Consider the following 16,234-nt stretch of genomic DNA (forward strand, 5'->3'; position numbering starts at 1 on the left):
AATGGAGCATCATTCTTCTCTAGAAAGACGGGGACTAATGCTGGGTTGGATTCTACACATTAATTTTAAAATAGCCTCACCGTTTTTTGTTGCTTCCTCTGTACGAAAGGATAATTCATAATCTGTTCACGGGCCAAGGCCAGATTGCCCTCAAGTTTGGAGTAGCTGAGGTCAAGCCATCCATTCTTCTGTCGATCCGCCGTGCCAGAGAAGAATATCTGTTTTTTCGGCACCAAAATGTTAAGGCTGGGTCCTCAACAATAATCTTCATACAAAGGAAGCATCAGGCAACGTAGTAGTTTTTGACTCCCGGCCGATGGAGGTTATCTGAGGAAGATTCCCGAACGCTTCTCAAAATGGCCGCTGCCCGCTTGTTCCATTGTTCTTCTATTTAGCCTTCCCTCCGGGAATACATAAACAGGAAAAGGAGGTGGTCACAACAAAAGATGTAGTGCACGTTTTAACCAATAGGTGTAAATTAAATTATATTCTAGTAACTTTAAATTCATAAGAGTGCAGAAGGGTGCAAGATTAAATATAAGCATACAATTCATATTTCACAGGAAAGTGGATTGCTTATCCTGGAAAAACTGTCAGAAAAAGGATCAGGTAAAGGATTTGAAGGTGAAAGAGACGGGACTGGTTCAGACACTCCGTCTTCAGTCTACCGTCTCTGATGATAAATCATCAGGTGACTCGATGGACGTAGTCGATAGAGTACACGCCCTATTTGTATAGTGGGTGTGTCTCTCCCTTCGGAAAAGGGGGCGCTGTAGAGGACGCTGGCGCAGAAGTGGACGTTGGCGCAAAAGAGGGCGCATTAAAGCACACCTGCGCAAAAGAGGACGCTGGCGCAGAAGTGGACGTTGGCACAAAAGAGGGCGCATTAAAGCACGCCCCCGCAAAGGAAGGCGCGGTAAAGCACGCCGGCGCAGAAGAGGACGCTAGCACAGATGTGGACGTTGGCACAAAAAGGGCGCATTAAAGCATGCCCGCGCAAAAGAAGGCGCAGTAAAGCACACCAGCGCAGAAGAGGGTGCCGGCGTAGAAGAAATAGACGCCAGCGCAAAAGAGGCCGCAGTAAAGCACGCCCTCGCAAAAATGGACCGACCACATTCCGTTAGTGTTTCTGGATAAAATGTTTAACCATAATCAGCGGTTGATGTGCTGGGCGTTTGTCCTTCAAAATTATAATTTTAGTATTCATCACAAAAGAGGCTCAGAAAATGTTATGGCTGATGCCCTGTCTCGGGTTTAGGAGGAGAGTTGTATCAGAATTGTATTGGTTGATTGAGGCAGGTTGGTGGTTCAAATTTGTCAACAGGTTGACTCTTGAGGGGTGAGGTGTTACGGCTGTCAACCTGGACACACTATGTAGGAGGGTGTGTGGTTTCTTTTCCTCTACAAGTACATGGAGCTGTGGCTCCACCCCTGTGACAAAGCCCTGCCCAGGCCAACACAGCTGTGATTACTTCCCCATCATCCCTCCTCCAATCAAGATTAAACCCCTATTATTTGTCAGTTCACACTGACTCACTCTTACTGACTTGGTTTCTCTTCCTGACTTTGACTCCCTTGGCTGCCGGTGATTGTAACTGCGGAGGCAGTGGAGTCCTTTCTTTCCTTAGAAAGCACATGGTTTAGCGCAAAGTAAAGTTTGATTGCCCCAGCTTCACCTGGTAGTGCGAGTATGTTACTCCTTGTTATATTTAGTATTTATGTTGGCAAAGTTAAAGTTTTTGGGTTGCATAGGGGGACTTGAGATAAGTCTAGACACCCCAGGGTATACATATAGTTTGTACATTTAGACACATAGTTATTCCCCTGTCTAGAATTTGATTACATCAGTTCTGACAGTGGCACCCTTTGGCCTTATTTCCTGTATTTTGTGGGTGTTCATTTGTTCACCTGTCTGGGAGGGTGTTTTTTACCGTGTTTATTTGAGGGTGCCACTTTAATATCTCGTGCTTTCCCTGTGTTATCCTGTAGTCTAGGTTTTTGTGGAATTTGTTGTAAATAAAATATCACTGAAGGCTACATGCATTGTTTGTCCTTGACCGAACCCGTCTGCTGTGGTAGTTGCGACTCCCTGGCATATCTTACCCCAGGGGGAGTCGTAACATCTGAAGTCTTACCTTGACTGCCTGTGATTGTAGATGGTGAGGCAGTGGAATCCTTACTTTCTTTAGATAGCACTTATTGTCTAGAGTTAAGTTTTGTTTGCCCCAGCTGATATTGTATGTAAACTATTCATTGTTATATTGAGTATTTATCTTGATAAAGTTGTCCCGTAGTCCAGGTTTTGGTGAACGTTGTTGTAAATAAATTATCATTTAATGCTACTTGCAGTGTGCATATGGCTCCTCATTGACTGATTTTTTCTGCTGTGGTAGTTGCGACTCCCTGTTACATCTTACCACCAGGGGAAGGCGTAACATTACATAAAACCTCATTTGAGAAATACTTCTCGACAGCTTAGTCGAGTCTCGTTTATTCAAGTTGCATGACAAAGAATTTTCATAGATAACACTCTGATGCCCGAACGGCTGGCCTAGGTCAACCAAAACAGCTGCTCAATGCAAAACAGTATGTAACAGCTTTTAATGCATTAAACACATTTACTCATGTGCTGAGTCACTAATCAAGGGTTGTTCTTTTTTTTCTCTTGTTGTAGGAAGGACTTTGAGGAGCTTTTTGATGTCATCATCACAAATGCCCTTAAGCCTGGTTTCTTCTCTTTAAAACCGCGACAGAGGTCCTTCAAGAACCTTGGTGGGAACTTATTAATGCATTTAAATAGATCAATGTTGTATGTAGGGATTGCAAAAAAATCTGCCACAGGAATGTATATTGGAAATGAATTGTGGCGGGGTATATTTCAGATAAGTGTCAGTTTTTCCTTTAATATTTATTTGTTCCATCTTGCTCATAGGCTCCATATCGTGTATATTTTTACACACCTATTAAACTATTGAATCTTGTCACAGTATTGAAGAATAAATGATCAAGATTTACAGTACTAACATTTGGAGAAAAATGTAATGTTGCCGTCAGCTTTCTTTAAAAAACAGCTATCACAATTAGAGAGCCAACAGATGGCACACGCTTCATTGCGAAATGAGAATTTAGACCTGATTGATTTTATCAAAATTTGGACAGTTCCTAAAACATGATACAAGTTTAAGACCCATGACACATGGATGCATCATGCGTTCCATGGACATCCATGGATTTAAATATCTTGCATTTACTTTGAGTAAACCTGGTGATTTAAATCTAATAGGGGAGTCCTGTTCAGCGCGATGTCCTTGCAACTCTAGTCGAATGACCAGTGAGTGTGTCTTAAATACAGGCAAAACTTTGCAGGTTTTCATTCCGACCCATTAAGAGGGCACCTTTTCAGCAATCTGGTGTCTTTCAAGTGCAATTAGTGGATTGCAGCCAGGTGCTTCTTGTTTTCTGCAAAAATCTCATTGGTTAAATTGTCTGTGCTATATCAGTTGGACAAAAACCTGCACCCTGAGTGGCCCTCGAAAACCGGTTTGCCCATCCCTGGTGGAGAGTATTGAGATTGTGAAGTGAGCATCCGCGACAATTTCAAAATCAAATTACGGATATGGGAAAGGTATTGATGTTTTGGGGGGATTTCGTACCTTGGATCTTGTTTTCCTATCTTGTGGCACTCACTTGCATATAAAAGCATTCGTAACCTGAATATTTCGGAAGTAGAGGTACGACTGTACTATGATCCTCGCTCCACAGCTTCAAAAATGTTTTTTTCTACATTTATTCTTGCCAAAACTAATTTGTACCAGTTGGAAACACTATATCCAGCACAATGAATGACAGCAGAATGTGTTTTAAGAACAAATTGTGTGTCTTAACACTAGAACTGCCATCGGCCAGAAATTTGGGCATTATACCTAGAAATACCAAGGACCGGCCTTTCGGCTGAAACCTGAGGTTTGAACAGTCCTTTGGTTATTCGAATGAGGTAGCTCCCAAGCCTTTCCTTCCGCTGAGCAGAAACTCTTACGATGCCTATTGAGGCGTTCAACAGGATGGGACATTTGAGTCACTGTGGAACTTGTCTTTGTCCTCCCATGTATTATTTCGAAAAAGTGTGCTTTCTGTCTTGTGTTACTTGTTTTGTTGTCTTCTTTTGGGGACTGACCTGGCATCTTTTGTGTTTCCTTGACCCTGTTTCCACTGGATCCAAAACGGGTTGATTGTTCAGACGTTTGCCTACACATCAAAGTGCCCAAATTTCAGGATGAGGGAAAAGTCACACATTTTCATGAGGAAAAATACAACCAGTACTTTTGGTAACACAAAAACTGAAATTGGTCAAATTGACCTGTAACATAATATAAACATGTTTTTTTATATTCCCTTTACCAAATAACAATAAAATACTTATTTTAAATTTATAACCATTTTTATTAGAAGTGTGTTAAAAATTGAGAACGTGTGTGTTCTGTATGGGTGAAGGCTTTTTCAACATGAGAAAACAGCTACAGGTACATTTACATTTAAGTGTCACAGTCGTCAGAGGTGTGAAAATGCAAATAGGTACATTTTTATGAACTGCAGAGTTAAAGTGGTGGCCACAAAACCTTGGGTTTTTCAGTGTTAAAGTTTTGCCAAATTTTAAAGCACACCTAATTTGAAAGAATATTACTTCATAAAGACCATTCTCAGCCATCTGGATGGTCTGATTTGCTAAGTCATTCCTATAGTACAGTCAGGTGGCACTGTTATTATAGATGTTATTTTTGTTGCTTTTTCTGTTACGTGCTTTGATACCTGATATATGCGCATGTTGTTAAAGCACAATCAAAAGAAAGCGTAGTTGAGAATTCTCAGTCATATTTTCCTGTTTCTGCCCCAGTGAATGATGTGGAAGAGAGTGAGGATCTTCCATCTCTGGACAAACCTGGTTGGTACTCCCAAGGCAATTGGATGCACCTTCATGAACTACTCAAGACCATCACTGGAAAATCAGAGCCCAAGGTATTCACAATTTCCCAGAAAATTGTCATCCAGACCGCTTCACATTTGGTTGCGAATTGTTTCGGTGGCGGTTGAACCTTGGTCTGATGAAGCCAACTGAACTAAATCATCTGCAAAGAGCAGTAATGCAATGCTGAGGCCACCAAACCGGTCCCCTTAACGCCTCTGCTGCATCTAGACATTCTGTCCACAAAGGTTATCAACAGAATCCTTGACATAGGGCAGCCATCCCAGTGCCCAACCTTTACTGGAAATCAGTGGTGGGTAGTCGGGGCCTTCAAGGCTTTATCTGCTGGCCTAAGAAATATCTGAATCATATATTATATTTAGTCCAACAAATATTTATTAAATAATTTCAAATTGTCTGTTAGCTTCCTTTCATTGCTTTTCCCCCTGGTTACACTTCTTCCAGATCTGTGTTTTCATATTGAAGCATTTAACCAATCACATTTCAAGCGTCGATAAAACCGTTGCTTTCACCAATCAGATTTCGAGTTGGCAACACCACAATGCCTTGTCGCAAGCGTAGGGATACGTCATTGCCTTCTCGCTGGCGTACGTATACATCATCGCTTTCACCAACTTTGACTGGGTGGTGATAGAGTAGGTGGGCCTAAGCTACCAAACTGCATCTGGAGCGAGCTGCACAAGCAAATATATTGTTGCGTTGATTTAAAGCCATTTTCAAGACGGTCTTTTCAAGAGAAAAAATCTGGACATCATTAAGAAAGGTCGGACAACTCCAAAGCAAGCAAATCTGTCACAACTGGCAACGAACATTTTCAGCACTAAATCGAATAAAAACGTATGCCAGAAATACAGCAGGATAGGCTCGACTTTGCATCAGCTTCGATGGCGATAGAAAAGAAGGAAGAAAGAAAGGAGGATGGATATTGTGAACAGTAAAAAGGGTTTTTTGGTGAGTAAAATATGGTTATATTCCTAAATAATATTTTAATTGTATGAGGTTATTATTGATTATTTTTTGTGTCGCAGCTGTAGATGCAGTAGAGGTTTTATAGCCATAAAATAGTTTTTGAGGGTTGGATTGAAGGCGTCACTAGAAAATACATGGACCGCCGCTGCTGGAAATGGACCAGACTTGCAGAATGATCATACTGAGACTGAACCCCACTGATCAGGAGTTAGGGCAAACCATACTCCCGGAGGTTCAAAGTATGTGACCCAGCCAACTTACAACATCCCCAGTCGAGTTCTGCAGCGCACCATCCCCACTATACACTTTATTGATGGAGCTTTCCCCTAATGGGACATCGGATGGTAGACCAAAATTTCCCTGAAGCCGCCTGGAAGAGGGAGGGCAATGCTTTGCTTTAGTGTTGTGGCCCTGGCGACAAATTAATTTGTATTTAATTCATTTCTATGAGAAACGTTGATTTGAGATCTAAGTAAATCGACATGCGTGCGCCTTCCCAGAACTTATTAAGCTAGTATCTCAAGGTACCACTGTACATACATCAATATTTCATACAAATTTTGTATGCTTTGTAATTTTAAAGGGTTTAGGTTTTCAGAATTTTTGTATTAAAGATTGTGGAATGAATTATGCCAATGTCAATGTCACAAATGGCTCTACTTCCAAAACATCCAAGTTACAAAAACCTTTTGGGACCAATTAATTTCTATACTTTCTATGAAACAAATGAAAGAATATGATAGGTTTTATGCATTTTAAGCTGGCCAGCAAACCCATATTTATTTATCCATAAATATAGCTGTCCAATATTTTAAAGCGCTTTGTCTTTCCAATTTTTCCAATCCTTACAAGTTAGACGTATTTTTGGATCGTCATCCAAACCCGCCTTACAACACGTGTTTCCCATATTTTACTTTTTTTGTAGTGAGTTCGTGTGCCTCACACAGTTAACATTTTTTTTTTTACCCCTTCGATTGTATTTCCTAGGCTTATCTTAATTTTACTGCAGAAACCACACAAACACCATATAACGTTTACAATATATTCGTGCCTATCCTTGAGACACAGGACACTTTCCAGCAAAGTGCCCCAATAATGTACCTACCATTGACTAGTATAAACACAGGGATTTTATCGCCGTCACCCAGGACGCGAGTCACATTACCCAGAATGGACCTTCACATTCAATGCCCCTTTAACGCATTTGGAAACTACGTCACAACATGCAGACATTAATGTGGACTTCCCCGAGATCGTACCAGATGTCCCCCTTCAGCAGGATAATAGAATCCAGGCGCCCCCGTCGAAAAATCCGGCCAACCAAAGGTTTTGAAGACGCCGTGCGCACGGTCACTTACCAGATGTCGAACAGTAGCACCTGGGTTCCCGCTCCGGTATATTGACCTCCTCCGAAGGACCAAATGATAGGTTCATTAATAATTACCCTTCTTTGTAATTATCAATAACTGCAGGCAGACATCTTATTCAATTATTGACATTTAATTAAATAGATTGGATCACAGATAAGAACCTTAGGGGAGGATGTCTTCCAAAGTATCCTCTCGAACAGTATTTTGCGTACGCCTTTAAGGCATTTGGATAAAAACAATCACGCCTTCATTCGACCTAACAATCATATAACAAAAGAGAACAACCGATCTCGAAGCCCCAGGTTGGGTGAGTTGATGTATAAACAATCCTTGGATAAGTCCATGTGAGAGTTGACTGGGCGGCAGTTTATGACCTCGAGCCGAACGATAGGAAAAATGATTTAACAAAGAAATGAATTACTACACATATATGTATAATAGTAATACAGAATAAACCCAACAGAATACTTTATCTATCACGACCTGTTTAACTTATCTCTTAGGTTGTGTATTTCGGAGATAGCATGAGGTCGGACATGTTCCCTGCCAACACCTTTGGAAAGTGGGAAACTGTGATGATTGTAGAAGAAATGGAAGGAGAGGGTGTTCCCAAGAGTGATGCAGCCATGTCAAATGAGGCCCAAGTGGAGCCACGGGGGAAGAAAGGCAAGTTTGAGGTAAGGTCAGACTGTCTTCACATTACTAATTTTGAACCTCAAACTTTCCAGTCTTTTTGTGGCATCCATACATGCCATACACCCAGGTAGTGAGTCATTCATTGATTTCTTATCCGTTTCTTGCTGCATTTGATTTTAACATAAAAATGACTATTCCATCCACCTTTTTGACGTATATCAGTATTGTCTTTTTCATACCGACTGGCCGATATGAAGAAATCAATTTTATAACTCGGTTATTTTGGCTCGGATGCGGCCTCGCTTCTCCTGTCTCTTTCTTTCTTTCTCTCCTGCCTGTTCTCCGGCTATCACATAAAGGACAAGCTGCTTGTTAAGTCGAGGGCTTTGTTGCTGTTGATCACAACATGCTATGCTTCAATTCGGCACATTTCATTGGTAATGAACCAGTCATACCTTTTACTTACGAAATTAATTGGTTCCAGAACTTTTTTGTGACTTGAAAATTTTGTAAGCGGAGGTGTACTTTATAAAATTATAAGGAAATGATTTGTTAATGTTCTATAATAAATTTAGCGTATGAAAATGTGCCCTGTGCTGCTGAAGTTGTTCGCTCCGTGGCCTTTATGAAGGGAGATGTGATACTCGTGTTTGTCTGCCAGATGGCGGCAAGAGCCCCAGGTAAATGGACGATCCCATATGTAAATCGCTTTAACATTTTATAATTCTCCTATGCCCTTGAGAATAAATCACTAATGCAATAGAAGCTGGTTTATTAATGTGTTCAGTGATTGATATTATTATTTTCACATAAATTGTGAAATTTATGTACAGCATGATCTTCTTCTGTTTTCCTTCATTTGTTGGTTGTATAAAAGAAACTGTTTCAACAGGAAACAATGAAGTCACCATCCACCATTTCCAACCAGTGGGGTTCCTACTTTGTTGACGTACATCGAAGTGGTGGAGCGGACGAGGAAAGCCAGAAACTGACCTGGTGCTGCCACTGCATTCACAGATACAGCACAATAGCCATTCCCAGTGTTGAGCATATAGCAAGTATGTGTCGCTTATGAAAAAGCTGAAAACTAACTGTTTCAATCGCTTAAATTTCAGTACTTGATTGATCGGCACTGAGAGATTTCATTACAGCAGTCTGTTTTTCCAAATATTTCCATTCAACCTCACAAAGGTTGGAGGGTGCCTATCTAACTACAGTTTTACATCAAGATACGAGCTTAATGCGTTCCGGGACAGGTCGTATGTCGACTCGTAACTCAAACAAACGTTTCCGATAGAAATGAACTAAAAACAAATTAATTTGTACGGACCCTCTGAAAAACACGAAAACCAGGATATTGAATTGGAAAAACCTTTTTATTTGTTCCAATTCACCATCTATTAACAAAGTAATAAATAATTAGTGGTTATGATGTCTGATTATACTAAAATTAGACGGATTTCGCGGACAGGAGAGAGGGACAGAGAGAGAGAGAGGGGGATGCGACTTTTTGCACGGCAACGCGCTCGTAACACAACCTAATTTTTTTAATCAATTTGGATTACGATGCAAACACACTCAAAAATAAGTTTCATCTAACCCTGCACTAAACTAAATTCAATTTTTGTTTTAAATTTTTATACAGTAGTACCTTGAGATACGAGCCTAATGCGTTCCGGGACTGAGCTCATATGCCGATTTTCTCGTAACACAAACAAACGTAGAACTGAGCTAAAAGCAAAGTAATTCGCTCCAACCCTCTGAAAAAACACCAAAAACAGGATTTTGGATTGGAAAAACATGTTTATTTGTTCTAATTCGCCATCTATTAACAAAGTAACAAATAACTAGTGGTTTAATCGTACTAAAATGCGTTTACTATTATAGTTCTAAAATTAGACTAGGATTTTGGGGAGGGGAGAGAGTGACAAAGGGGGTGGAGTTTTTGCATGGCAATACACATGAAATAACAACCAAATTTAAACGAACTTGGATTACGAAGCAAACACACTCAAACATAAGTTTGAGTGTGTTTGCTTCCTAACCTTAAAATTTTAATTTAATTCTAATTTTGTTTCAAATTTTGATCCCTTTCTTCTCCCGGGTTGGCTCTATTTGCCCCGCCTTCAACCTGACGGTCATATGAGTTGTTTGCTTTTGTCTTCCCTTCAAAATATTCCGACAATTATGCACACAAATGTACTCACAATAGGATAACGAATGACGACTTGCCAACGAGAAGTAGTCTCGCATTAGGGATTGCTTCGCCAACGGGAGCTAACGGGGAAAAAAACCTGAAAAATGCAACGCTCCGCCCAGTGCCCGTAGAGACATTATACGAGGGAGTTGCGACTACTAAGACATTACACGAAGGAGTTGCGACTACTAAGACATTACACGAAGGAGTTGCGACTACTAAGACATTACACGAGGGAGTTGCAGGGAGAGACAGTGCCCATTATGTTCTTATGGGCAGCCTTTCGCGTCCACTGTCTGCTCGTATATCAAAATGTGTCTCGTATGTCAAGATAAATATTTGCTCAAAATTTTACTCTTATCTCAAATTGGTCGCATGTCGGGGCACTCGTAGGTTGAGGTACTTCTAGGTCTGCATTCTGGGGTAAAAGTCAGTCCTATCTTCCAGTAAGCAGTCCTCGGAACGAGGACTCGGTCACATGTTACGATCTCGAGCTCGCCCAGGCAAATTGAAGAAGCTCTCCTACAAAAATGATTAAATGCACACATACATATATTATAGTATTACAGAATAACTCCAACAACTTTGAATTGGATTGGATAACTTTATTCATCCCGTATTCAGGAAATTACATTGTGGCAGTAGCAAGAGGGTGATTAGACAGAATGAACAGCAAAGCAAAAGCACAAAGTACAAAGCAAATCAAAGTAAATGGAATCATCAAATCATTAAAACATAAAAGCCGCAAAACACTTTCTTACAAGTATTTAATTTATTGACAACATTACACATGAATATCATGCGATAATCATCAGTCATCATGCACCAATTTCTTTAGTGCTTAAAATTGATTCCTGTATGATGCCTGCCCCATGCTGTCTCTGTTGTTGAAAAATGTATTGAAAATGTATTACTCGGCAATCCAAGACTCAATCCATTCATAAAGAAATGAAGTAACTGGCTAAAAATATGCCCCAAACCAAAAGGCTATACTAAAAATAAACTCTTTAATGTAGACGAAAAACTTTAAAGCATTTTTTCAAAAGCAACTACGAAAAACTTTTTTAAATTCAGAAAATTCCCAGCTTCAATGTAACAAAGGAAAATTACAACAACACACGTCTAGTCCGGTAGACCTACACAAACAACCACCACCACAGAAAGTTATCAAAATAAATCAGTTTAATCTTACCTAAATTGCAACTTTCTTGGGAGGAGCACAAAGTTGTTAAAGACATGCCTACAAACAAACCGGAATATCTCTTACCCCCTTCTGGTTCCAGCAAGATGACTCATCACCGATCAATCTCAAGGAGACAGCGCGAACCTTAGCACCCCAAATTTCTTTCTTCGAATAATCGAGTGTACCTAGATCAACTCAATACAATCAAGAATAATTCCATTTATTTTTCCAGTAACTATTAGGGATACGGTACTTTTCGGATATCTGAGGTTTGGAGATCATCGGTTTGAAAAGGAGATCGTCGTACCTCTATTTACTAAATTAATTAGTTCCATAACTTTTTTTGTTCACTTTCTTTTGTCAACAGTTGTGATTCGACATTTGTTCTATTAGCTAATTTAATGTCATTTACAGTGATAAACTCATGGATTTTCACTGGGAGGGCTGGCCGTGAATTTGTCAACTGTTCTGCTGGTTGTGACAATTATACTATAAATGACCAATACATTTTGAGCTTTGATTATAGATATCCAATAATATTTCCTGATATCTTTCCAGTGAATTTACTATTGGATTCGGACAGCAGTTGTTCTTAAAACCTTTAGGTGGTCTGCATACAGGTACGTAATGAATGACTCACTTTTTCAAACTCTTCTTTGTTTACAGACCTTCCTTTGGATTATAAATTTCCAAGATTTTCGCCTGATCAACCATGTACAACGGGATACTTTCCGAGGCCCCCAGATTCTTTGCTAAAGAGATGCAAAAGTCCAACCTAAAAGGAAAGAAAAGGCTGATCCTTTCTTCATCCCTCTGCCTCATGACTAGTCTGTGCCTCCATTTGCACCTGTACTTACCCATTTTAGCCTAAGTCATTTGTGGAATAAGACTGAATTATTCACGGGAAAAAAATGAATGTAATGTATATACTGGTTATCTATAACTGGGACATGGTATAGTAGTTTAGTATACAGTACGTGGAACATGATGTTGGTGTTGGTGTGTCTCTGAGTGGTCGTACCCAGTCTCATGAATTTAATTTGTTCTTGTGACTTGAATCACCTGTATCTCGCCGAATGCGACGTATGCTCTCAACACCGAAAAACACATTCCGTTAGTAAATATAATACTACGCAGTACTATACTGTGGTAAACATGCAGTAATGTTGATTAACTTTCACACAGCATAAACACTATGCCTGTTGTGAGTGTTATCAAAATATCTCTAATTTGTTACTGCATTGTTGATTTCCAATTGGAATTTGAAAGGTTCCAACAGGAATGCGCAATACGTAGATTGCAATCCATCAGTAGATCGCCATAGTACTATTTTTAGATCGTACGACAAAAAGATTTGATCCAGTTTGGTGCTTCCACTAGCAAGGCCATTATGAATTTGGGCTATCTACAGCAGTGTTTCTCAACCTTTTTTGAGCTACGGCACACAAAAATATCAAGGCACAACGCTAGCAGAGTCTTCTAATTTAAAACTATTTCCCCTATTTTAACATTACAAAATCGTTCTCATTAAAGTTTTATTAACAGGAATTAAATAATCCCCACTAAATTATTCCAAAATCTATTTTTTTTCACACCGATTTAATGTCATCAAAGTTGATGTCCGCAGACCCCGAACAGCTTTCAGTTCAACTGCTGTTAAAATAATGAATACAATGTTTTTTAACCAAATTTTAATTTTTTTACTTTTTTCCCCAATATTACGATAAAAGTAATGTGTTCACGGAGACTTAACGTCGCCAAAAGTTGATGCCCTTGAAACCAAACAACTTCCGGTTAATTTACCTTGAAAATAGGTGTTAGGTTCATTAATAATTACCTTAATTATCCATAATTATCAATAACTGCAGGCAGACATCTTATTCAATTATTGACCTTTTATTAAATAGAAATGGATAACAACAGGTAAAACCTCCGAAGGGGAGAGTTTCAGCAAGTTCCTCTTACAACTTCCGAACGTCTCCCCGAATAGACGTTTTTGTACGTCTCTTATTGCCATGAATCAAAACAATTTACAGAGTTGTCGATCATTCCATCACGTATGAGTAAAAACAACATCTGGGACTACAATAACAATCAAAGTATTTTACCAATAACAAAAACAGGAGACTAGACCTAAACAACATTTAGATTAGAACAATTATGCCTTCCTTGACCTAAGAATCATATAATAATTACATAAAGAAAAACCCGAAGTGCGTCACGACTGTTATGGACGTGGCAGAAACAATATCTTTGTTATGGGCTCCGTTGCTGGAAATGGCAGATATCCAGTCCTTGCCCGATCAACAATCCTTGGAGAAGTCCATGTGAGAGTGGACTAGGCGGCAGTTAATGACCTTGCAACACTTTGAGAATAATAAGAGAATGATTTAACAAAGAAATGACTTAATACAACTATCTTTATAATAGTAATACAGACTTCTTTATAGGACTAGGTGTTAAATATCCCTAATATTCAGCACATCAATTGACAGTTTTTGGAGATAACGTCTTACATGGGGTGGGATTTGGCTTGGATCACGTGGTGCCACCTGCACGCCACGTCATCAGTTGTTTGCCCCACACGTCATTGGGTGTTTCGGCCACTTATAACAAGACACCCTCTGCAGAGGTTGGCCCACCACAGGATGATCAGCCCCAGGTGTGTGGCGCAAGGTGGAACCACGCGGTCAATTGGCAGCCCATGTTGCATCCTTACGTTTCAGCCACAGCCAGTGACTGCTCCGTTCCGCTGCAGTGGCAAGTTCTTTAATTGCCTTCCGTTGGGCCTGCCCCCTAATCCCTACTTCCTTCAGGAGCCTTGTGGTGGACTTGGCAACAAAGCCTCGACAGCCCACCTCCACCGGCCACACCTTTACGCTCCAGCCCCGCCCCTCTGCTTCAGCTGCTAAGTTGGTATATCGCAGCCTCTTCCGCTCAAATGCTTCATCGATGGCCTCTTCCCATGGGACGGTGAGCTCAACAATGAAGACACGCCGGCAGGATTTGGACCAGAGGACCAGATCGGGGCGTAGGTTGGTTGTTGCAATTTCTGGTGGGAAGGTGAGTCTCTGGGTGAGGTCCACCCGCATTTCCCAGTCCCGGGCAGCGTTCAGTGGGCCTGGATCCGGAGGAGATGTCTTGGTTCCTCTCTTCTCCCCTTCCCGAACAAAAGTTGTTTTCTGTGGGACTGTAGTCTGGAGAGGCAAGGCATTGGTGGTTACCCTCCTGCTCTCGAGTTCAGCAGCCAGGCACTTCAACACCTGGTTGTGGCGCCAGGAGTATCTTCCCTGCGTTAGGCTGGTCTTTCAACCCACCAAGATGTGTTTGAGGGTTGCCGGGGCTGCACACTGGAGGCAGGCTGGGTCCTCTCCATACCAGACATGTAGATTGGTTGGAGAGGGCAGGACATCATATGTGGCTCCAATGATGAAGCTTAGCCTATTGGCCTCCATGCTCCACAGATCGCCCCACGTGATTTTCCTCCTCTCCACACCTTCCCACTTCATCCAGCGGCCTTGCTGAGCCTGGGAGACCGCTGTGGCACATCTGGCTGCTTCCTCCTGGTGGCGCACTTCCTCCACCACCATGTGCCGCCGTTCAGCTGGGGCAGCCCTTTGCCAGGTGGGTGTTGCTGCCTCCAACCCAAGGCCACCTCTGCCATGTTGGACATGACCCACTATATCCCGGTGTCGGAGGGCGGTCTTTGCCACCGCAACTGCTGCAGATGGCCTCCATTTCCTCCCCGTTGCTAGGGTTGGAGCGGCACCTCTGACGAATGGATCCCGGGATTCATTGAGAGTCATCTCCAGTCTTGACTTGGCACATTTGTACTCCTCCGTCAGGCCTGAGATTGGTAGGGAGAGAACTCCATTGCCAAACAAGCCAATGCTGCTCAGGCATCTCGGCAGTCCAAGCCACTTCCTCACCTGCGAATTCACCAGTCTCTCCAGCCGATTGGCGTGGGATAAAGTGACCTCATAGATGGAAATTGGCCACATGAGACGAGGCAGCAGCCCGAACTGAAAGCACCACAGTTTCAGCTTTCCAGGCAGAGCTGTGCTGTTGATCTGCTTGAGGCCATTGATGGTATCTTGCTTGAGTTGCTCCAACTGCTTCGAATCTTTGAGCTCTGCGCTGTACCAGCGGCCAAGACTTTTGACAGGCTTCTCCAGAATGGTTGGTATTGGCTCGTTGTTGACATGGAACCTCTCATTGGTGAGCTTGCCTTTGACAATGGAGATACTGCGGGATTTGCTGGGTTTTATCTCCATTCGTGCCCATTTGATGTTTCCCTGGAGTTTATCCAGCAGGCGTTTGGTGCATGCGCTTGTTGTTGTTATTGTCGTCATGTCATCCATGTACGCTCTGATTGGAGGAAGACGCAGTCCGCTCTTCAACCGTTCCCCTCCAACCACCCATCGGGATGCTCGGATAATAAGCTCCATTGCCATGGTAAACGCCAGTGGGGATATGGTGCAGCCCGCCATTATGCCAATCTCGAGATGCTGCCAGGCAGTTGTACTAGTCTGTGTTGCAACGCAAAACTGGAGGTCTTGGAAATAGGCTCTGACCAGACCTGTGATGCACTCGGGGACTTGGAAGAAGTTGAACGCTGTCCACAAAACCTCATGAGGCACTGAGCCGAATGCATTGGCAAGGCCCAAGAATACCACATGCAGGTCCTTCTTCTCCTTCTTGGCCGTCTGCACCTGGTGCCAGATGACATTTGTGTGTTCCAGACATCCTGAGAATCCACTTATCCCTGCCTTCTGCACTGAGGTGTCGACAAGGTTGTTCCTCTGCAGGAATGCTGAGAGCCTCTGGGCCACAACACTGAAGAATATCTTTCCTTCCACATTCAGAAGACAGATCTGTCGGAACTGATCGATGGTTGA

The 16,234-nt window shown here is 41.8% G+C and overlaps 1 protein-coding gene across 1 annotated transcript in view; it reads left to right on the plus strand.

Moving 5' to 3' along the window:
- nt5dc1 (5'-nucleotidase domain containing 1) overlaps positions 1–12,906 on the plus strand; it is a 24,648-nt gene extending 11,742 nt beyond the window's left edge. The window contains exons 8-12 of the mRNA XM_077711547.1: positions 2,675–2,772; positions 4,892–5,013; positions 7,824–7,997; positions 8,849–9,014; positions 12,003–12,906. Coding sequence (XP_077567673.1) covers positions 2,675–2,772; positions 4,892–5,013; positions 7,824–7,997; positions 8,849–9,014; positions 12,003–12,115 — 673 coding nt within the window. The 3' untranslated portion in view covers positions 12,116–12,906. The remainder of the gene's footprint in view (positions 1–2,674; positions 2,773–4,891; positions 5,014–7,823; positions 7,998–8,848; positions 9,015–12,002) is intronic.
- The last annotated feature ends 3,328 nt before the right edge of the window (positions 12,907–16,234 follow it).

The sequence above is a fragment of the Stigmatopora nigra genome, unplaced genomic scaffold (genome assembly GCF_051989575.1).
Source record: "Stigmatopora nigra isolate UIUO_SnigA unplaced genomic scaffold, RoL_Snig_1.1 HiC_scaffold_26, whole genome shotgun sequence".
In the NCBI taxonomy this organism is placed as follows: Eukaryota; Metazoa; Chordata; class Actinopteri; order Syngnathiformes; family Syngnathidae; genus Stigmatopora; species Stigmatopora nigra.